General features: G+C 32.5%; 4 protein-coding genes across 4 annotated transcripts; 3 read left to right on the top strand and 1 right to left on the bottom strand.

The window, feature by feature from the left end:
• Positions 1-835: 835 nt before the first annotated feature.
• LOC110720309 lies at positions 836-1,264 on the top strand. The gene has a single exon (XM_021899311.1). It carries the CDS (start codon positions 836-838, stop codon positions 1,262-1,264), a length of 429 nt encoding a protein of 142 aa, XP_021755003.1.
• Positions 1,265-2,119: 855 nt separating this feature from the next.
• Positions 2,120-4,663, top strand: LOC110720394 (40S ribosomal protein S7-like). The gene is made up of 6 exons (XM_021899416.1): positions 2,120-2,257; positions 3,041-3,125; positions 3,226-3,299; positions 3,386-3,509; positions 4,001-4,183; positions 4,291-4,663. The coding sequence occupies exons 2-6, from the start codon at positions 3,051-3,053 to the stop codon at positions 4,402-4,404; spliced, it is 570 nt and encodes a 189-aa protein (XP_021755108.1). The 5' UTR covers positions 2,120-2,257; positions 3,041-3,050; the 3' UTR covers positions 4,405-4,663.
• A 1,002-nt stretch (positions 4,664-5,665) lies between these two features.
• LOC110720393 (mannose-6-phosphate isomerase 2-like) lies at positions 5,666-9,801 on the bottom strand. The gene is made up of 5 exons (XM_021899415.1): positions 8,649-9,801; positions 8,181-8,348; positions 7,528-7,740; positions 6,648-6,905; positions 5,666-6,168 (listed from the first exon to the last, which is right to left on the bottom strand). Exons 1-5 carry the CDS (start codon positions 9,126-9,128, stop codon positions 5,851-5,853), a joined length of 1,437 nt encoding a protein of 478 aa, XP_021755107.1. The 5' UTR covers positions 9,129-9,801; the 3' UTR covers positions 5,666-5,850.
• A 7,237-nt stretch (positions 9,802-17,038) lies between these two features.
• On the top strand, positions 17,039-22,062 carry LOC110720392 (elongator complex protein 5-like). The gene is made up of 9 exons (XM_021899414.1): positions 17,039-17,292; positions 17,377-17,469; positions 18,152-18,315; positions 18,770-18,816; positions 19,595-19,664; positions 20,848-21,056; positions 21,147-21,236; positions 21,419-21,494; positions 21,619-22,062. Exons 1-9 carry the CDS (start codon positions 17,126-17,128, stop codon positions 21,807-21,809), a joined length of 1,107 nt encoding a protein of 368 aa, XP_021755106.1. The 5' UTR covers positions 17,039-17,125; the 3' UTR covers positions 21,810-22,062.
• Positions 22,063-22,551: the final 489 nt, after the last annotated feature.

Genomic DNA, 22,551 nt, shown 5'->3' with positions numbered 1-22,551 from the left:
CTTAGAGCATCTCCAATGGTTAGTTTTAGGGTCTTGCTTGCAATATTTAAAAATATTAAAATTGTAGCTTGACCATTGGAACAAAATTGACATACCTGCTTGGAAGAGCAGCACTGCTCACTTGAGCAACACTGCTTGGAAATTTTCAAGATTTATATATTATTTTTAAAAATTGGAGAGTGGTATGCACGGCTAATGGAAATGCTCTACGTGATCTACAATTGCTCAAAAGATAATGCAACAATTTATTTTTTTTTTTTTTTATCTTTTTCTAAAAAAAAACATTTTAAAATCAATTTTTCATCTTTATCAGAAGGTGTAACTGACATGCTCTAGCTAATGTTGACTAATGTGCTTCCTAGCTTATAGGTTATAGGTATACTTTGTTTTATTCTTTTTGTTAAAAAATTTAGTAACATTCATTATATTCGTAAGATCACTTGTACAAGATTATAGGTATTTTAAAATTTAAATTTTTTGATTACGTTATATATGATAACAAATTAGACTTTGTCAATAAAAGATTTTGCCAAAATTTTAGCCAATGTACAATATTTGGTAACCATATTTAACTTTGAATTATTAGCTAATACATCTATAAATAAGTTTTTTAACCTTAAGAATACAACCAGTATATTGTTTCAAAAAAACATAATCTACAAATACTTTCATATCTACGATTAATTCCTCGTAAAAAATTTGGATGGATGATACGGATAATCCATTTAGTAAACATTTTGGTTTGGGAAATTCATCAAATAGTGGAAATTTCACCTCTGAAAATTCCTACCCTCAAACACACTACCACCCTAGCTACTATTATCCCAATACTACAATGCCTAATTTGCAAGACAACATGTCAAGCTACCATCCTCGGGACCCGAAGAGGCTTTTGTTTAAGGAAAAGCAAGAGAGTGCAAGGAAAGATGTTGAGAGGGCATTTGGGGTACTCCAATCTCGTTTTGCTATAGTTCGTGGGCCTGCACGTTGTTGGCATAAACGCAATATCCACGGTATTATGGATGCGTGTATTATATTACATAATATGATTGTTGAAGACGAGCGTCACACTTATAACAAAAACTTTCCTAAGAATGAATTTTCACCAAGTGTTGTTGATGATGTGCATCAAGGACATGAAGAGAATTTTGACTCATATCTTGAAAGAGATGCAACAATCCGAGATAAACAAATGCATCACCAGCTAAAGGCTGATTTAGTTGAGCATATTTGGTCACGTTTTGGTAGCTATAACTTGAATTGATCTTAAGTTGCTAAGTTGTTTTTTTGTTTGTTTAAGGAATGTTGTTTTGTTAATTAGTTTTATTTAGTTGTATTGTCAAATGTTGATAATAAAATATGCAAATAAATTTAGGGAGAAAAGTTATCAATAATTTTTTATTTTTTATTAAAATGAAAAAGGTTATCAATTCTCTTGATGAAAATATTAAATACTTCGTACAAGCTCAAATAATTAAATCGCAAGCAAGTCGTCTTATAATACGAGTACAAAACAACTTATATGAAATTATATAAATTATTGCATATAAATTTTAATATTGATAGCAGGCACAACTTATAAAATTATATTATAAATTAGAATTTTTTTGGTAAAAGTAAGTAAAATAGCAATGAAATTTTCAGCTCATATAGTGTAGTAAATAAAGTATTACATGCAAGCTACAAAATTATATAGCTAACCATTGGAATACTTTGTAGCTTGAAATAATGATGTGGCAAATCAAGCAACAACTTCTTGTAGCTTGCCATTGGAGTACTTTGTAGCTTAAATAGGTTGTAGCCTTAAAAATTAACATGACAAAGCAAGCTACAAGCCTTTGTAGCTTACCATTGGAGATGCTCTTATACTCCGTACTAGTAGTTCTCATTTAAAAACAAAAATATTATTTCGTACGGAGTATTAGTTAAAGTTTCACATTGACAAGTGTACCGGTCAAACGAGAACAATTTTTTAAACAAAATTATCGTAAACTTTGGCCTTCTTATAAAAATAAGTTGATAAAACCCGAAAACCCAAAGAAGTAAAAATGGGCCAAGCCCAGGAGAGAGAAAAGGCATGAATCGTAGCCGTCGATCTCTAGGGTAAATAAGTCTCCATCTAAAAAAGAGGCTTCTCATATAAACCCTACATTTCAGCCTTCAACCCTTCTCTGTTCTCTTTCGCTCTATTTGCAGCAGCTTCTCTTCCTCCCCTGCTAGGGTTTTTCTCTCTCCTCCCTGAGATCCCCGACTTCTGGTACGTATTCTTACTTTCTGGCTATTCCTGTTCTTCAATTGGGTTGCATTCAATTTCTGGGTTTGCAGATTCTGGGTTTGTTCAATGCATTTCGTTTTTGGTTTTTTGTGTTTGGGTTTAGTAAAATGTAGAATTGGATTTGTATTCTATGCTCGAGTTTTTATAAATTTTGATTCTAGGGTTTAGAAGTTGGAAATTTTGCATCTTTGATTATCTGGGTTTAATTTTACTGCGTTTTAATATTATGATGTTAGATTTAATGAAATTGTTCTTTTTATTGTTTTCGGCTTCGATTATTAGAATTGTATTGATTTTGATTTCATGGTAATATATTGCTATTTGGGAGATATTATGATATGAGTTTTTGCTGGAATTATTTGGTAGTACCGTTAAAAACTTAGAATTAGCATTCATTATCTAAGAGAAGTATTTGGAATAAATGTGTTAATTGAGTTTTTATCAAATTGAATAATTTGGAAGATAATAGTTTGATAGATTTGTATTGGACTAAATATATGAAAATGATTACCTTTTCATTAAAATGTTAGACCTTGTTTTTGTATAATACCAATCAGTAGGTCCTGATCACCTGTTAACCTCGAATGATTGTGGACCATTAAAAATTATAACCATTTGATGTGCATTATACCAGTGGCAATGGTTTGATTGTTAGGGGAATCAGGGTCGAATGATCAAATGCTACTTGATTTTAAGATGGCATTTGCCAGTCAAGTACTGTGTGACTTAAGCTGATTTGTATTGTGCTTTGTTTTTGTGTTTCAGCTTTGTCAAAATGTTTACTTCTTTGAGGAAGATTCAGAAAGATAAGGGTGTAGACCCAACTGAATTCGAGGAGACTGTTGCTCAGGTAGCGTTTGCTTGCATTAAGCTGCTTTATTGTTATGTGGCTAGTTGTGATTGAATTCACTGAGAAACAAGCTATAATTGAGAAATTATTATTTTTATAGGCTATTTTTGACCTTGAGACCACCAACAAGGAACTCGGACTTGATTTGAAGGATCTGTTTATCAACTCTGCTGCGTAAGTGCTGCTTGATCTGTATGCTCATGACTTGAGAGGTCTTTGTGTGACTTGAGGTTTAATAATGTTCCATTATCAATGTGCAGCCAAGTTGACATTTCCAACAACAAAAAGGCTGTTGTTATCCATGTCCCTTACAGATTGAGAAAATCTTTCCGCAAAATTCACAGCCGGTTGGTGAGAGAGCTTGAGAAGAAGTTCAGTGGCAAGGTATTTTCGACTTACTTTACTTGATCGCTTATCATGTTTAGTCAATGGATTGAATTCTTCCATATATATTGTCCCTTCCATTGTGATAACAGCATGTAGTCATTTCCAATTAGGCTATGTAAGATTAAGCTGTATAGACTGTTTGTAAGCATCATATTATTATTGGGCTTTATTTTCTTCTAACTGGGAACTATTATTGTGCTGCTTGATCACACCAAGGCTGGTGATTTTTATGGATATCTACTTTGGACATCTTGTAGAATTGCTAGTGTTATTGTTCCTATTTTATCAGCTGTTGTTGCTGGCTAGCTTAGCTGGCAAATATGTTGTGTGGCCTTCGCTTTGTGATCTCTGATGTATCCATACGAAACATTTCTAGTTTGACATTTATTGGGTAGAGTGATGTGATCAAATATTACAGTGTTAATATTGAGTTATGTTTGATTTGTTTTTCTTACCTTTTATCCATTCTTATTCTGCTATTTCTCCAGGATGTTGTCTTCATTGCCACCAGAAGGATTGTGAGGCCCCCAAAGAAGGGTTCTGCAGCCAAGCGTCCCAGATCCCGTACTCTCACTTCAGTGCACGAGAACATCCTTGAGGATCTTGTGCAGCCTGCTGAGATTGTTGGGAAGCGTTGCAGATACCGTCTAGATGGATCCAAGATCATGAAGGTATTATAAGACTTGCATGTATATTTAACTGCACTGTGTTCAGTTGGAGCTCAGGTTTTGAAATTTTGGTTACATATTTTGATGTAAAACTGCTTGTTGATGGGCAGGTATTCTTGGACCCCAAAGCCAAGAACGATACGGAGTACAAGCTAGAGACATTTTCTGCCGTCTACAGGAAGCTTTGCGGAAAGGATGTAGTATTTGAATACCCAGAGGCTTAAGCTTGCAATCAGGATGTCATCAGAGTTTTGTGCTACCAATTGCAAATCTTGTCTATTTTTAGTACTACTTATTAAGTTTTGATCCACCTTGAATTGCATTGTTAATTAGGAACAGAAGTACAATTATGAGATTTTCTCTTCTGCCAAAGATTGAGCTTTTGAAAGTGTTTGTAGAACATCTATCTTTTTTGGAGCTAAAACTGCTAGCCTGCTATGATTTCTTGATGATTGTGTCCTAAACAACCTTATTCCTGGACTGCATATTTGCACATCGCTATTTGGTTTTATTACGCACATGAACTTAAGGAGTGTAGTTTGGGTGTTAAAAGCATAATTGGGTGTATGGTATTTATACGACGAAATGCTGTTATGTTGTCTGTGAAAGGAATTGTGGTTTGCTTTGAAGGTTAGAAAACAATGTTTACTGATCCTTGAAATCTTCTGCCTCAAAAGGCTAAGCAAACTGGGTACTGGCACATCCTTTTGCTGTGATATAGCCCAACTGGGAAACTGGTTGAATCTGTTATTGTGATTGAGATAATCATTGGATCTGTATTTTAATTTAGTTTGAATAATATAGTTTTATGGAGTAATTGTATCTGGTTGTTTGAACTTGTTGAAGTCACTGTTCTTAGATGTGGCAATCATAAAAAGCAGGCCACGATGAAAGCGGCACTAATTGATAGGTTTTTCTTTTAACATTATATTAGTTTTCCAACCACGATGAAAGCGGCACTAATTGCTACTTGTATAATAGTTGAATTAGTATTACGAACTGAAACATCAATTGTGCACTGCAAAATTTCGTCACCACTTCTGATGGCAATAGCCCTAAATGGTTCACTCATGTACTTGCATAACTCGTATAATGGGTATTCGACTTCTGAAGGCAAATCTTCGTTTGGATAAAAAAATGACAAACCACACTTCGTACTTGTTTTTTCAAGCCAATTTGCCCTTCTATCTTCAGTATCAGTATCTTGATCATGAAATGAGTTTGCAGTGATGAGTTAACAATATCTTCAATCATCAATAGTCAAAAGTATTGTAGAATGTGGTAATCTTGTTGGACCGTGAAAGGTAAAGTTCAAAAACACGCGATAATTTCTCTAATCACACAATTTATATACTTCGTGCTTTCAAAATAGTATTCCACCATTCATTAGCTTAATTCTGGCAAGTTTTTTTCACTTTAAGTTTGCTCAGAGCAAATATATTTGTGCAGATGGGAAGCAAACTAAATACAACACAAAAGAGGAAGGAGATGTAAGAAATTTCTCTTACTACTTTTTACTATATAATTTTTTTGTGTAGCATGTGTACAACAGAAGCCCTTTTGCTTAAAATCAACAAATACATAGATACATTAATCTCAAAATAGTGAAATTATGATGCATTAGGGGCTGCCCAAAAAAATCTGAAAAATTATGCAACTTAGCCTTCAGATCACAAGAATTTACTGTTCACTCCAGCTCGGTACAGTTGCAACCTTCTACCAGAAGATTCTATGGTTATCTTTGTATTCGCTGGTGCAAATAACACATCACCTACTCTTACCATCTCCGCAGAAAAGGCTGTTTTGATTATTCCAGTCCCTTCAGTGACCAAAAATAACGATGGACCAGCCATTGACGGAAACTTTGTCGATTTTCCTTCAGGAAGATCACAATGATCAACCTCAAACTCTTCAAATGGAGGACGGTACCTTTTTGTGACTCCATTAGTACCCTCTACGTTGAAGCCCCTAAGTATATCGGGTCGGCCCTGAAAATCAGATGAGTACAGTTAGATATACTTCTTTGATGATATACAAAACTAATGTCTTATCACAGCCCATAATTGCTTGTGTACAACTTCCTACCAAAAACCGAGTTTCATCAATACGATTCAAATTAAAAATGAAATGAGGAAAACAAAATTTGGCCAAGAACAACACAGAAAACTTTGCCAGCCTCAACCTGTCCTAACTACTGCTGTAACCTACATAAAATGACAATAGTATAAAACTGTTAAATAAAACTAAAATTCATGCACCAAAAAAACTGACGTGCGGTGTGAAACCATTATCTAAAGGAAGTGATCAGAAAAAGATAGAAGTCACTTTAAACTTTAAAGCACTGATATTCCCCACCTAAGTACCAACACATCACTCAGGGATTGCACCAAGAACAATGCAAACTAAAACTAAATACTCCGTAGTAAAGCAGGATTCAAACATTCAAGCAAGTATACCAAGAGCTTACCAGTTTGTATGTGAGCATATCACATAATGTTTTAACATCCCTCTTTTTGGGAGTTAAACCAGCCCGAACAACATTATCTGAAGTTGCCATACACTCAATGCAATCACCAGATACATATGCATGTAGTTCATTTGCCCCCAAGCATAATGCTTCACCAGGGTTTAGCGTTACATAGTTCATAAGGAAAGCTGCCAGCACACCCACATCACCCGGATACTCCTTTTCAAGCCGTAGGACCAGCTTCTCCTCTGATGTTAACTGATTGATATAAGATAAAATGTCATTAGATCAATAGCTTCACAAGGACCCACATAAGTGAGAAAATAATTGTATCTTGATGAATAGAACAATCATAAAGCACATGTGTTAAACACATCTAAGGGATTCCATCACAAACAGGAGATTTTAAAATATACAGGGTTAAGCCAAATCTGCATCAACTAAAAGAGGCATAGGTCTAAACATTTTCAAGACTGGGCAAGCCTTCATTGGCAACAAATAAAACAGGACACAGGTAATTTCAGTAAAGCATTCTCAAGAGAACCATGCTAAATTCGTCAACCAACTCAAAAAAAGAAAATTAACAAACACTGCACCCATGATATAATGAAAAACCAGTTGTTACTGTGTTTAAAAAAAAAAAAATTTACATTAAAACAAAACCAATATGCGTCAGAGTGTCAGACATCAAGCTCACAAATTGCACAATGGCCCTTTTCTACATTGATAATTGAATCAGGACCCAGTTTCTTACATACTACCATACAAATTAGAGCAATAAGATTTGCCAAAAATTTTCAAAATCTGCCATTCATATTTAAAAAACTAAGAGCAACATGAAATGAAGTAAAACACAAGACCAATAAGAAAAATAACATACCTCCTCCTTCTTCCTCAGACGAGGAATCAACTGAGACAGCACCTCAGCAATCACATGCTCACTTGCTGACATAATTTGAGTAAACAGCTGTTTCAAGGCAATTTTAACTGTATCTTCCCCATCTTCTGGGGTAATGTTCAGCAGCTGATCCACAACTGCAGCACCAACCAATTGTGATATTTCTGGAACACCTTTAAGAATCCTTTGGAGTTCCTAAAGTACAAGAGGAAACTAATGCATTAGCCAAAACGATTTTATCTTACAAGTTACTCATCAATTTCTTAAAATCAAGGGAGGTGGAGATTGCACTTCTAAGAGATAACTTAAGAAAATTTTACAACATCATAAAGAAAAAGACACAACAAATGGTCCAAAAAACAAAAGATGTATAAGCCAAGAAGACAAAAGTTTATCAATTATGTCTGAGTTTATAAACTGTATTAAATGATACACACTACTAAATCAAATAAACAGCAACATATGAGCTCCATATAAAAACTCTTTATGACAAGTCTAAACAGCCAAGACTTCTAGTTAACTACAGTCCACAGAATTAATTTCAAACACTTGATTTCAATAGAAAAATAACTCCTGAAAAATCAGATAATCAGCAATAGAGATTAATGAAAAGGAAACTCGGGCAAGCTTCATACCTCGATACTGACAAATCCGCAAAGGATCTCAAACTTTGTTAATGCAAGAGCCATTTCTGGCTTATGATTGCCATCCTTGTAAACAAGTGGGTCCCTAATGTGCAATTTCTTAGCCAACTCCTTGCATGGGTGAGCTTGTATTGACAGTGTCTTTGCGACCGACAACGCCTACAATGTTCAAAATAGCAACATTACAATCAAATTCATCCTTTTAATCACAGATTAACCAAATACAATCTCATGAGTCCATAAATATGTAAAGGTAAACATAATTCACAACATAAACTTCCACAAAACCATAAGTAATTAGTCCATAAAAATGTAAACAGTATACAAAATTCACCATTCAAATTTCTCCAAAACTCAAACAAACATTGAATTTCCAATCAAGCAATCTAATAAACATGCAATTCAGCAAGATCAACAAATTAAAATAAAATTAAAAACCCAAAATCAATAGAATTTTACCTTAAACAAAAAGGGTAGATCATAACCCCACTTGTCAACAACCTTATGACCAAGCACATTAGGGTTCTTCTCAATCCAAGACTTGAGAGTGTCACCCTCAAAATCCCCAAATTTGCTATTCTTAGCACCAAATCCATTTGCAAAAATATTCCCATTTTTGAGCACATGAGATGGACCAGATTCATGAGTACCCATCCAAAATTCAGCATAGGGTTTGTTTGGATCCAACTTATTACCCTCAGAATTGGCACTAAACAATCTATAAACCTCAGAATCACTCCCAATTTTACCCCAATCATAATTTTTTACAGAACATTTCAACCTCTGAAGCCTATGCTCATTCCAGAAAACACCATCATCGAACGCCATTACCCCTTTACTCTTCTTCTTCAACAATGAAACCAAACAAATCACAACAAAAATCAATGAAATTGGTAGAAAAGTTAAGTATGAAACATCATCCGCAAACTCGACAGTCATTGAGAAGGAATTTAAAAAATTGAAAGAAAACCCCACCAAAATTCAAACAAAACCCAGAAATCAAAATTAAAAAAGAATGAATTTTGATAAAGAATTCCCAAAATTGATTGATACCCACAAATGTAGATGATGTACTGAAGTGAAATTAGGGATTGATTGATGATAGATGGTAAGAGAAGAAGAAGGAGGTGTATTGAAAACAATGGAAATTGTGTGTCATTGTTAAAACAAATGTTTGGGTTTTATATAGAAAAGGAAAAAAAGTGAGAAATTGATGTAGAAAGAAAGAAGAATAGGAAGATTGAGATCCAGAGGATGTGTTTGTTTGTGTGGTATCGTAGGAGAGAGAAAGAGAAGAGTAATTTGAAAGGTATAAAATCAAACAAAATTAAGGGTTTAATTAAATTTGTTTTGTATTGAAAAAGAAAGAATTAAATTCTGTAAAAATAGTCAGAAAATTTAGATTGAAGAGAGAGAATTAGGAGGAAGAAGAAGAAGAAGAAGAAGAAGAAGATGGAGTTGAATGAAGAGGGTCGGTGGGGTGAAAAAAGGGGGGAAATAGGCAGTTGAGTCGTTGAAAAGGGATGACGAAAGATATTTTGCAGTAATTTTTTCTTTTTAAGGTAAAAAAATGATTTTTTAACAGATTTAATATTTTTTATGGTAAAAAAAATGATTTTTTTTTTTAATCCTGGCTTTTGGGAAGGAGATAGATTGATGATGTGCCGTATACGGTGTACTTATTATTTGGATAAGAATGATGAATGGGAAAATACGAGTAATTTTGTTTTTGGATGAGAAGAGAGTAATTTTATGGAATAAAAATATAAAATGTTTTAAGGAAAGTATATTCATGTAGTCAAACGCGTAGTGAGGAACTTATAAATTAAAAACATTGTACCTGTAATTTTGTGTATCAGTTAAGGAAAGTATATTTATGTAGTCAATGCGATTTCAAGAACTTATAATATTGTACTGATACATGTACTTTTGTGGATTAAAATGTACACTTTAGGGAAGTATACGGAGTATTTATGTAGTCAACGCGTTTTCAAGAACTTATAATGTACAGTTTTCCATAATATTTACCATTAAAATGAGCTTTTAGGAGTAGTCAACATGTTTTTACAAACTTATAAAGAAAGTATGGAGTACTCCTAATTTTGTTGATTAAAATGGAGTACAACTTATAAAGGAAGGTATATTTATACAGTCAATGCGTTTTTAAAAACTTTAAGTACATTATATTGAGTAATAATATTTGTCATTATATGGGATATAAATTATAATAAAGTCTAATATATTTGCCAATAAATGAGATATAAATTATAATAAAGTCTAATAGGATGATATGCAAGTTTATATACTCTGTAAGTAAAAAAAATCAAGAGAAAAAATAACCCGTTAATTTAGAGTGAACAATCATGAAATTTAGTTTTTGATTTAGGGGGCGATCATTTTTTTTTTTTTTTTTTTTTTTTTTGGTGTGGTGACTGGAGAGGGGTTAGAGAGGAAAATCACTAATTGTGGAAATTATTTATCTGGACAGTGCAGATTGAAAATTTTACAAGATCCCACAATTTGTTTTTCTTTTCCATAAAAAACAGTCAAAGTATGGTCAAATTTCACTTAAGCTAAAACATGATATTGACCTAGATAATAATTTCACACCAAATAACTAGAAGTCTACAATTACTTGTAGTCTACAACAAATAAATTACTCATGGATAACAAACAAATTATTAACCAAATAACTACAAGAAGGTCTACAACTTCCTATACGGCTATATTCTATTATTCTTTCCCCGAAGTTACATCACAAATTACTCGTGGAGTTGTAGACCTTGTAGTACGAGTATTATACGAAGTATTTTTTTTTTCTTTTACGGAATACAATTTTTCACATTATGCTAAAATCCTAAAATAACCAACTTCCTGCAAAATTGGACCGTCAATGGTCGAGTTTCGTTATGTATTGCTCGTGGACAGTATTTTTCTAATGTGGATATATTTGTCCTTAGTAGTTGTGTAACTATCATATTTGCACTTTGAGGACGTGGATACTTCTTGTATCGCAAAACAATTTGCGACTATAAAGAATCTACGAAGTAACAAAATTTTTATGATATTTTTAGAAATTATACTCCACATAAATGCATCTAAATTTTACTTCTTGAACGAATATTATTATTATACTATAAGATTATGCTTCATATTTTTTTATTGGTCCCGCGTTGTCTACATGTATGAAATTTTATCAATTTTCTTTGACCTCATGTTATTGCTACTAATATTTTAATAAGTAATGCCCCATATTATACAAAAATAAATTTAATGTGTATAAATGTATAATGCTTAAAGTAGTTTGTCATTTAATAATCTACTCGTTATATGATACATTGATACTTATATTGTTGCAATTTTAAAGAAGCAAAAGAAGTGTACAATTTTTGTATAATAAATAAAAATGTTTGATGATAGTCAAATGGCTAGCATTTTTTACCGGCCAATTTGTAGATAGAGTGCTGGCCACATCTTTATTTAACTTACATTATTATACTCATATATTCATACATATGGAATGTATTAGCTAAGAGCCTGTTCTCATAGATTGAACGGAAAATAAACGTATGAGAATAGGCCCTAAGTATGAGATATATGAGAGGATATCAAAATTGTTAACCAGCTAGCTTAGTTATTTTAGAAGATTACTATTACATGAGATCGATGATCACCAAATTAAAAGGATCAATTAATTTAAGATAAGGTATTGTGTCAATTTGGATTGACAACGGATTTTTGATATTCTATATTGGCTATAATATCATATAGTCAATAGAAAATATCATCTAGCCATGAAAATAAATGATAAATAAATTGTGTAGGCAGTTGTGCACTTGTTGGCATATAAGCACTAAAAGAAGGTTGGAGATGACGCAACTTTGGCATGCATAGTAACTGTTGTGAGTTGTGAATTGAAGGTAGTTTAATGTAGAAGTTGTAATGATCTTAAACAAGTAAAGGAGTTGACCCTTACAAGTTTGGCAATATATCAATTGCTGAGCTTTTGTGTGTATGAAGATAGCATTAGACTTGCATGTGTTGGGACAAATATTAAGTTTCTATACATTAATTATGTATTCACACTTAGGGGATTGGAGTTCAAAAAACCAACCGAACCATAAATATAGATCAGAATAAATCGATCGGAGAGAATCGGTCCAGACTATAGGTTAAGAATTTAATAATTTTTCAATTATCGGTCAAGTTTGGTCCAAAATCCCTTAAAAAAATTATCCAGGTCAAGTATTAGATTTATTTTTATGTCCGTGTGGATCTGATCTCTCAATCTTTGGCCCATTTGGCTATCGGGCCAGCGATCACGAACATCCCTATTCACACTTAATGTTGTAACTCGTAAACCAAAAATTATTTTTTGCAACATCGATAAAATCAAACCTCGACTATCTTTTACTAAGATTCTTGGAACTATGCTTATAGGCATTCGAACTAACATCGACCATAATATTTCAAATCAATTTTGTAATTGTAAAAAAACCTTTCACCGAGTTCTTAATTCACAGATTTTCAATTTTTTAATGGATTTTAATTCACAAAATATTATATAATGAAATCAAAAGAGAAGTTTTGTTCACAATTTGTTATCATAACTCTCTAACCCTAATACTAAAAATCGTTCTTCCATTAATAATCCAAGGACACCCCTTTTCTCACGTACTTGAGATTCATTGGAAATATCAAAATAGACGAGATTGTATTACTCGTAATTTTTTATATGAAGTGCTGAATAATGCAATGTAAATTATGAAGAAAAAAACTTGGAATTTATGTGGTTTGTAAATCAGTAAACATATATTAAGATACGCAAAAGTTATACAATAATGACTTCGACATCTTGTATGCCGTGGGTTATGGGGTAGAATGACAAGTTTGTGAAGATCAAAACAAAATAGTTATGGAAAAGATGTTGACAAATGAAGGTACTACAATCTCCATTTTCCAATTATGCATAGTTGTTGATTGTTACTATGCTAATTTTGAAACATTACTTTTGGGAAAGGAACTTCGGATTAAATTAAGATTTTATAAACATATGTCCAAAAAAAATACAAGTACTCATTAATTACCATGTTATTCTTTCGTTCTAAAAAATTAAAAATTAAAAAATTATTTACATTTTTCGCGTAAAGAGTTACTAAGAATTGAATAATAATAATATGGACGACTGAATTTATTTTAAGTTTTATGTCTCATTTTTTGACAGAAAGTTTTATGTATCATTTTACTCTAAATAAAGTTCACTGTTAAGGCTTTCATTCACGATTCATCAACTACTACATACGCAATGTGGTATTCCGAAGTTTAATTTGTTCTTTTGTATGAGTCTATGTGTTTATTGTACAAGTTTAAGGGTCTCAATTGTATAATTTTGCATATGTCAAAATAAATTATATAAATTTGTATCTACCATTACTTACAAATTAAAGTCGTAATAGTAATTAAATAAATAAATATTCAATTAGTACTTTGACTTCAATGAAAAAGACATTACTTCTATTATTCGTGGGTGTGGTTTTACTGGCTTTCTTCTTCAGAAGTATATGGAGAATGAACTCTAGCCCCCCAATTACATCCCAATCACTTACTAAATTTTTTTTTTCCCTTTTTCTGGCTCAGAATTTATTCAATTATTGTTTTCAAAATTCTCACTCATTTTTTTTCTAATTTTTTTAAAAAATTTCTCTACACGTCATTATAACATCAGTACGTAATTGCTACATTATCCTTTGATTCCTTTCTCATCACTATTATGCTTAATGTGAAAGTTCTAGTTTACGTCCTAAGATAAGCGAAAATATAATGAATAGATTGATTAGGGCCTTAATAGATATTTTGGTGCTAATTAATCGAAAGTTAAGATAATGCTACTGATCATCATCTACATATATACAATTAGGTTCTTTATTTGCAACTAAGTTATATCGATATGGTTTTAGTAATTAAAACTAATTTGAATGTAAATCATTTATTTGTTGACCTAATTAAAATTGATTTTACTAAAACCGATTATAGTAATTCGATTAGAACAAAGTCTAAAAAATATTCATTTAATCAACTTTTCTCTATTAATTTTCATTATTTGTAGTATTGATTGAGAATGCCCTACCAATGATATAATAACTAAAGTTAACCCCTAATTAATTTGATTCACAAGTTGAACTAGATATGTTACTAAAACAAAAGCTTAAAAATTACATCATAAACTTGTCTAATGACCAAATTAAAGTGGAATTAAGCTTGAAAAAAAAAGAAAAAGAGAAAGAGAAGAAAAATAAAGGGCTAAAGATCGAATTGAAGAGAGAGGTGATCACATTTTGCTTATTTGCCAAGGTACAAAAGGATGCTTTTCTTAAACTACTATGCACGTGAGACTCTTGCCTTTTTACTAACAAAATCACACCAAAATTCCATGTCTTCCAATAAATCACTCTTTTAGTCTTCAACATCAAGGTAGTGTGTCTTCTTCCCTTTGAATGTTTAAAAGTTTAATATACAAGATTTTAGTAGGTCTTTTATATGATTTTTATATATTGTAAACAATTAGTTTAGATACCCTAAATTACATTCAAAGTACAATTAGCATATCTAGTTCAACGAGGTCTTGATGAGTTTAAAACTCATTAAGTAATATTTTATATTTTTGGTATGATGTCTGATCTTCAATAATCTCATTTGACCCACTTATTAATTTATGAAATAGTCCACATAAAGCTCAACTTAATTACTTACTTAAATATTAAAAGGACAATGACACAATATTCTAAATCATCATGATGAGTTGGTAACATGCCTTGATATAATTAAAGAGGTACCATTCGTTTTTGTTTCCCTTGATATACGACCATATATTCTTATATTTTGTCATTCGATCCTAATTATCCTAATCTAAACATGTTTCGGATGCTATGTATTCTTTCCATTCTTTATTGATTGCACTTTAATACACTTTCTAATAAGAGTAAATAAAGAAGTAGCGATCCGAGGAAATAATTGTGTGCACGTTAAAAGACAAATATATCATCTTAACATATAATGAACAAGTAGAACCTACAGATATACACAAAAAGACATACAAGTATGAAGCAAACATTTAGCTTAATTGTTATATTGTGCCCGTGTATATTATGGTAGAAGCTAGCTCATTAGTCATTACACAAGAAGTATACTATCAATTTTTGTATCCTTTTGTAAAATCAAAGGATAAATCATTCACTAAATAGACACATCAATTCCTTTTATATTTAACCACAAATAGTAATTAAGGGACTAGAAACATCAAAACCTTAAAATCTCTGACATAATCCCTTTCTTAATATAGTTACTAGTCAAAATGAAGGTAACATAGTAACCGACAGTCTTAGAAATTTGATTATACCTTTACAACTAACGCAATTTTGAGATCACAACCACTATTATTTTCACTATTTGGATCTTGCTTTTTTCTTTCTTTTTTTTTTTAATAATTTTAAAATATCACATCATATAATTATTATGATTATATATTGTACAATAACATAACATATACACGAGTTGACCTTTTTCTTTTTGTATAGTTGTATAATTAATTTAAATTTTACAAAATCACGTGAATTGTAATGTCAAGTGTGCACTTTAATTAATTTCTTTTTGCTAAATGTAAATTATGGATGCATTATAGTGTAAAGTGGTAGTCCCCTTTATTTCTCCTACAATTTTGCATTACAATTGCAAATCATGACATCACAAATTCACAAGATTGGCCATGTTTGATGGAGATCACATGATTGTCTCCGCCTGCCGCCACGCACAAGAGAGATTACTTAACAAGGTTAGGGATAATTATACTCCGTAATTCCGTATACCAAACACTAATTCAAGAATATAATACGAGTACCAAATACTAATTCAAGAATGACACGTGTTATTCTCTAACTTTTTTTTTAAATGATATTTTTGTTTTATTGGATGCATGTATTTTGTCGTCCACAGTTCTAAAATAGCTAATTTTTTGGTTGTATGTAGTAAGTTACACTTCCATTTAAATCATAAAACTGTGGGTTTTACTTTTACAGAAGTGAGTAAAATTATTTGTTTATCACTTATCAACATGAAAATGGAATTTTCATGGAGAGTTTTATTAATAGGAGATTATATGTAAGCAACTTAGAGTCTATTATGTTCAGCTCTAATCAGTTCGATCGACTTCAGTTCAGTTCCTAAATTCCTTCCCTCATAAACAATTTATTTCAGCTTTATTCAGTTCTGTTGTTTTCAATAAATCGAAACAGGTTCTTAACAACTTTTTTCATTTTGTGGGAAGTGAATTTTTTCACTTATTGTGTATTTGTGTCAATGCGACAAAGCCAACCAAATATTCGTCTCTTCATATAATAATGGGTGATTCTATTTCATTGTGTGATCACTCACCAAATACATAAATTTCAAAATTTGATATGCCAAATATACGTAGTATTAAAAACTTATTCCGTTCTATCATTTATCAGTCAAGGATGTTCAAAAACGTATTTGAAAGGTCTAATAGCTTATATATGTACCACTATGAGTTCAAACTCATACTATAATTTCTTTTATTTTCAAACGTTAAGTGTTTTTATGAATTCTTTACTTAAATTAAAGTTATCTTAACATATTTAACTTGAAAATTGAGCTTAAAAGTCATTTCCGACCATTCCCATAACAATGTCCTCAATTTAGTGACTTCAAAATTCATAAGGTGAGTTCCCCCGCGTCACGAGTAATTCTTTACAATTGATTATGTGATGGAACAAAAAGCCCACACACGAAACGACGACGTACGGGCAGCGGGGTATAACCAACCAACCGTCAACCAAAAATCAAAATCGAAAAGAGGTCAAAACTCAAAACCCCAAATTGCAAAATCTAGGGTTTTAGAGTGAGCTTCATCATCGTCAACAATGGCGGAAGCAACCTGCAGAGTTCTTCGAGACGGAGCATTAGAGGGAGAATTAGCTCCAGCGCTCACTATCAAAGACTCCATTCTCTCTCCTCTAGCTTTTCATGTCTTCGATTACGTTCTCTCTCAGCTTTCTTCCTTCATTTTGGCGGGAAAATCACAATCCAGGTTACAACCCTAACGACGCCGTATCATCCTGTTTTCTCCATTCTTTTGAAATTTACATTGATTTTGTGTTTTGTTTGTTTGCAGAGGTTTGGTGATCGTCGCATTTGCTCGAAGCCCGTCGTATTATATTGATTTGATGAAGAGTAGTGGAATCGATGGCGTTTCTTTGGATAAATGGCATGTATTTACTTTCCTCCATTTTTGTTTTATTTTGAAATTAATATTTCTTTATTTAATATTAAATAGTGATGATATTGATGATTAAATGGTGTAGTTGTTTTGGTACAATGTAGGTGAGAAATTCCAATACTTTGGATTTGAATTATCTTATATTCCGGAGTTTTATCTTTTTATTTTTTCAAAAATTTACATGATAATAAGCTAAGGAAATCAGGTTGTGTTATTATTTGGATTTGTTGAAGAGTAGAAACATATGCTGATTTGAAAATATAGCATATAGTAGTACTACTTACAGATGTTCATATCAGAAAGTTGTACGGAGTAATTTTTCTTAAGACAGTGATGGTTTATGATTGGATTTTGCGAAAGACTTGGTTGAGTGGTGAGACCGTGAGAGTGGTTCGACCATATAGAAGGCTCTTCTTGTATATCATGCCTATCCTTATGAGTGATTGAGGAGTTGTGAGTTGTGACATGTGACAATTATTTCCAACCAGGGAATATTTTACAATGTATTCACCTATTTTGATTATGGTAGTATTCTGAATTGCCAGGTCTTCTTAGTTTTATTATCTGTTTTCATGGTTTTACCTAATCAGTTCAAAATATAAACTAACAAGCCAAGGTCTAATCTTGGTTATGATGTGGAATATTCTGACTTTGGGAAATTCTTGTGTAGGGTTCGGATACTAGATTGTTATACAGATCCTCTTGGTTGGAAGCATAGGCTTAAGGAAAATGGGCGGATTGGCAGTTCTCCAGATTCTTCGTTTGGGGTGACAGTTTTCAGGGATGTAAGAAATTTGGAAAAATTGCTTTCTGGGATTCTTGAGTTGGGAAAAGGTATAGCTTCGTATTGTGCTCTTATTTTTCATATTAATAAAGCTGAGATCGATTAAGTGTAGTTGACAATTGTTCGTAAACAAGTGAGTGCTAGAGATATGCCTTAGGCTTTGCTCTCCCCAAGTTATTTTTGCTGAAAAAAATAACACTTTGTTTTGCTTAACTTAACTTATTATGGCTCAAATTAACTTTTTGTGTTGCTAAACTTTTGCTTACCTCAAACTATTTTTTGCTTAATGAGGAACTCAACTCATTTCTATCAAAACTAGTATTGATTAACTTTGGAGAAAAGAGCATAATTATTGGAAATTCAGAATTTTGGTTAAATTATAAAATCCCATGATGTTTGAGATGATTATCTTTTATGGTTAAAGGAAAAAAAAATGGTATGGCAAGTGATATTAATGTGAATATGAAAGACCGCTCCGTAACTTTCTACATGTTTATGCCACAGGAATTGTTGGACAAGGAAAGGATCGATTTTGCATAGCAATAGACTCGGTAATATATTTTTTTTCTGTCCTCCCCTCCCTAAAAAACTAGATAAATTGCACGTTTGTTTTTTGGTACAGTAGATTTTCACATTGTAATGTTGGAGATTTGTAGACTAGAATCAAGTATGATGAATGCATTTGAGGTTTTCTTTCTTTCTTTTCTTTTTTTTTTTTGGGGGGGGGGGGGTAGTGGGTGGTGGGGTGGTCGTGGGCGGGTGTCTGAGTCAAAATGATGGGAGGAGTGAGAACAGACCCATTAGATTTAAGAATTTAAGTTGCTTATAGCAATAAATTATTTTGGCAAGCACTGGATTGAAATATTCACTGTTCATACAAACACATGTAAATATATAACTATGTTTCTTGATAATTTATTATGTCTGTGATGTGAAAACTTTTTTGGCAGGGCTTGGCATTTATTTTCTTGATTGTATTCATATCTATCTATAAGCTAAAGTTGTGGTTTTTTAACGCTTCAACCTAAATGTATGGTTTCAGTGTCAGTTTATGCTTGAGTAATACGAAACACAACTGGTCAAAGTGATATAACTTCCAAAAGGCTCCAAATATCTGATGTGCTCTATGCAAACAGCCTCCCATTCATCACTCATACAACATATTATGTGAAAATTTGTCTTCTGTTTTTTCCTGCCTTTTTTTTTTTTGGGGGGGGGGGGGGGTTAATTTGACTCGGTCTTGTATAATGCATCATATTATAATCAGTAGTGTTTGAAAAGTTTCTTCATATTGTCTTCTTTCTAACAGTTAATTAAATATTTTTCCAGGTAACTGAGTTACTAAGAGATGTCCCATTGTCATCTGTTGCCAGTCTTCTTAGTAATATTCGCTGTCATGGTATGTTTCTCCATCTAGATTGAATACTTTGCTTCTTTATGATGTGTAAGATGTTAAACTATGTGTCAATCAGTGTACAGAATAAGTTATGCAATGATTGCTTTCTTAGAATGAGAGAGTATTATGAAATTACATTTTGCCTTTTCCTTATCGCAGCTAGCCTTAGACATGTCTGCTTATTGTTTAGATAATAGCAGGCTTAACCTAGGTGTGCAACAGTACTTGTTCATCATTATACTATCACTTGTCTGTCTGCCTCCTTTGGCTAATTGGGCCATATGTTCAGCAACTTTTCATCTTACTTGGATTCCATTTGGAACTATGGGGTCTATGAACATATATATTCTCCCACCCCAAATTTTGCTAGTTTGGGTATTTTTGTTGATTCTGCACTTGTTCAAACCCTCAAAAGATTGGGGTTTCTTATGTATTGCTGAAATCCTTATATCTCATTCTTCAATCCTTGTTTAAAAAGCATGATTAGATGGTCATCAGTCTTATCCTTGGAATATGACTATTCCATGGTTGCATTATGATATGATTTTCTCTGCACAGAGAAAGAAAGTACAACATGTCTACGATATTGGAAGAGGACTTCCGTTACAGAATAACTCAGTCCAACACTGTTGTTTCATGGCTATGATTGGAAACATTATGTTAATTGTGGGGTCCTAGGGTTATTAGTTTGGTCAGTACAAGCTAACAGCTAGGTTTATCAAATTTTTTTGCACGATCTTGTGTTGCCATCATGCTTTGATTTTCCATAATTCCATTATTATTATGGCCATGGAAATTTATTTTCCATGTATAATCTATTTGTACATTCTTGTTTGTTGCTAATTTCTGTAATTCTTTGAACTTACTCTACTCCAGCAATGTTTTGTCCATGAATAGTTGCTACTGTACTAATTGGATATGGCATTTTCTCTTTTACCTCTCATTTTAGTTCTATTATTTGGCGTCGAGCAGATCAGTGAAGCACACAGTTAACCGCTCTAGATGTAGGACAGCTTATAGTCCAATTTTCCTACTGTTAGAGTGAATTCCTGTCGTTTAGAAGAGTGACAAGTCTTTTAAGCTGGTTATACCAATGATCTCATTGCAATCACTAAGTTCATAGATCATGATCTTCTGTGGAGTATGCTATATGACCCTTCTTATTGCCATATCTGTGATGTTGTAGGACAAGTTTCCAGTACCTTTTGGCTGTTGCATTCAGATATTCATGACACAAGTACAATTGCTGCTCTTGAGTATATGTCTTCTATTGTGGCTAGTGTGGAAGGCTTGACTCAACTAAAAAATGGACAACAAGGCCTGCTTGAGCAGAATCTTAGGAAAGCGAAGTTGAGGGTGCGCCTAAAGCGCAGAAATGGAAGAGTTAGATTGATGGTATTCTTTTCCTAAGATAAATGCTACTCATATCATTACAGGATTCAGTGGTCCAGATCTCCTTTTGCTGATACATTTCACTTTGTTCAGTCTGAAGAATTTCATGTTGAGCAAACAGGAATTACTTTCAAGTCAATTTCTTCCGAAGAGGAGTCAATGGCACAGACACTAGTACCAAAGGTTAGTAGAATTATTTCTTCCTACACTCCACGTTTTCCATGTCACAAAGACTGCAGAAAACCGCTATTATCTAATTCACCAGGACTTGATTGAACTTATTGGTCCTTATTTGGACTAATCTGAGTAGACTAACATTCTTGGTTGAACATAGATTTTGCCTAATTCAATTTTAATCTATGCAGGTGCAATTTAATCTAGATCTGTCAGAGAAAGAGCAAATTGATCGTTCAAAAGTAGTTCTTCCTTTTGAACACCAAGGTACTGATGCATCCAAGTGCAAGAGGCTGTTTTGGTTATCTGAGCTTTTTTTATATTGCAAGTCCATATTGTTCATTATGGTATCTGTGACATTTGATGATGTCTTTTGTTGTTACTTCTTCAGAAACAGATAAAGCTAACCAAATTTATGATGGCCGTCGATCTCTCATGGAATCGCAAAATGGGATGGCAACCGAAGCTGAGAAAACTGGAGTTACTGAAAATTCTTCAAGAGGTGAGATAGTCTATCTCCGTGATTCAGATGATGAAAGACCAGACTCTGACGAGGATCCTGATGACGACTTAGATATATAGCTTTGTTCTGTAAAAAATATTGAGCCTTGCATGAATTTCTGAAGGCTAAATTTTGTAACCTGGCATGACTTGCTTGTCTTTACAGTAAAAAAGAGTTAGCTCATAATCTTAGCAATTGTACCATTTTAATTACTTAGAATTTAATGTGGATTATATATTTAAAATTAAGAAATATTCCAAGTCAAAATTCAAATGTAGAATACCAGGAAGAAAAAACCAGCTGAAGAATGAAACTCTCTAAACGTGCAGCATATCGTGCGAATTTGTCTCCCTTTTTTTTTTTTGTACTCGTATTATTTTTTTTGACACTTCATTGAATCTTACGTTCATTCACTACATATATTTAGTTCATATTGTAAATTTAAAATTTGTAATAAAAGTCATAAAGGGAAAGCATTATATTAAGACAATAAAAAACTCCTGACAAATTATAACTTGGAACATTTATTTCTGAAGTTACTTAATTTGCACTCTAGAATATTTGCATGGTACCGTATAACTATATATTATACACCTTTATTCATAAGAGAACTTGTATTAGTTGACTTTCCACAAAATCTAAAGAAAGTAAAAGCAACAATAAATTATAAGTTGATTAAAAAAATTTCAAGTTTAGAGCGGAATTATAGGAACATCCGTCTAATGAAAAACAACTTTCGTGTTTACTTCACTTAAATTATACAAGTACTTCAGAACATGGTATATGTGAATAGAATATTCGGAACTCTGGGGAATTATGGAA

Source organism: Chenopodium quinoa, unplaced genomic scaffold, assembly GCF_001683475.1.
Source record: "Chenopodium quinoa cultivar QQ74 unplaced genomic scaffold, ASM168347v1, whole genome shotgun sequence".
In the NCBI taxonomy this organism is placed as follows: Eukaryota; Viridiplantae; Streptophyta; class Magnoliopsida; order Caryophyllales; family Amaranthaceae; genus Chenopodium; species Chenopodium quinoa.
The sequence above is the reverse complement of the archived record's forward strand: the minus strand, read 5'-3'. Positions and strand labels throughout refer to the sequence as shown.

Excerpts from the sequence above, each read along its gene's own strand:
- LOC110720309 (XM_021899311.1), top strand. The coding sequence starts at position 836 with ATGCCTAATTTGCAAGACAACATGTCAAGCTACCATCCTCGGGACCCG.
- LOC110720394 (XM_021899416.1), top strand. The coding sequence starts at position 3,051 with ATGTTTACTTCTTTGAGGAAGATTCAGAAAGATAAGGGTGTAGACCCA. Across the intron at positions 3,300-3,385 it reads CTGTTTATCAACTCTGCTGC|CCAAGTTGACATTTCCAACA; the intron begins GTAAGTGCTGCT and ends ATCAATGTGCAG. Across the intron at positions 4,184-4,290 it reads ATGGATCCAAGATCATGAAG|GTATTCTTGGACCCCAAAGC; the intron begins GTATTATAAGAC and ends GTTGATGGGCAG.
- LOC110720393 (XM_021899415.1), bottom strand. The coding sequence starts at position 9,128 with ATGACTGTCGAGTTTGCGGATGATGTTTCATACTTAACTTTTCTACCA. Across the intron at positions 8,349-8,648 it reads ATCTACCCTTTTTGTTTAAG|GCGTTGTCGGTCGCAAAGAC; the intron begins GTAAAATTCTAT and ends TGAACATTGTAG. Across the intron at positions 7,741-8,180 it reads GCGGATTTGTCAGTATCGAG|GAACTCCAAAGGATTCTTAA; the intron begins GTATGAAGCTTG and ends CTTGTACTTTAG.
- LOC110720392 (XM_021899414.1), top strand. The coding sequence starts at position 17,126 with ATGGCGGAAGCAACCTGCAGAGTTCTTCGAGACGGAGCATTAGAGGGA. Across the intron at positions 19,665-20,847 it reads TAGTAATATTCGCTGTCATG|GACAAGTTTCCAGTACCTTT; the intron begins GTATGTTTCTCC and ends GTGATGTTGTAG. Across the intron at positions 21,495-21,618 it reads TCTTCCTTTTGAACACCAAG|AAACAGATAAAGCTAACCAA; the intron begins GTACTGATGCAT and ends TTACTTCTTCAG.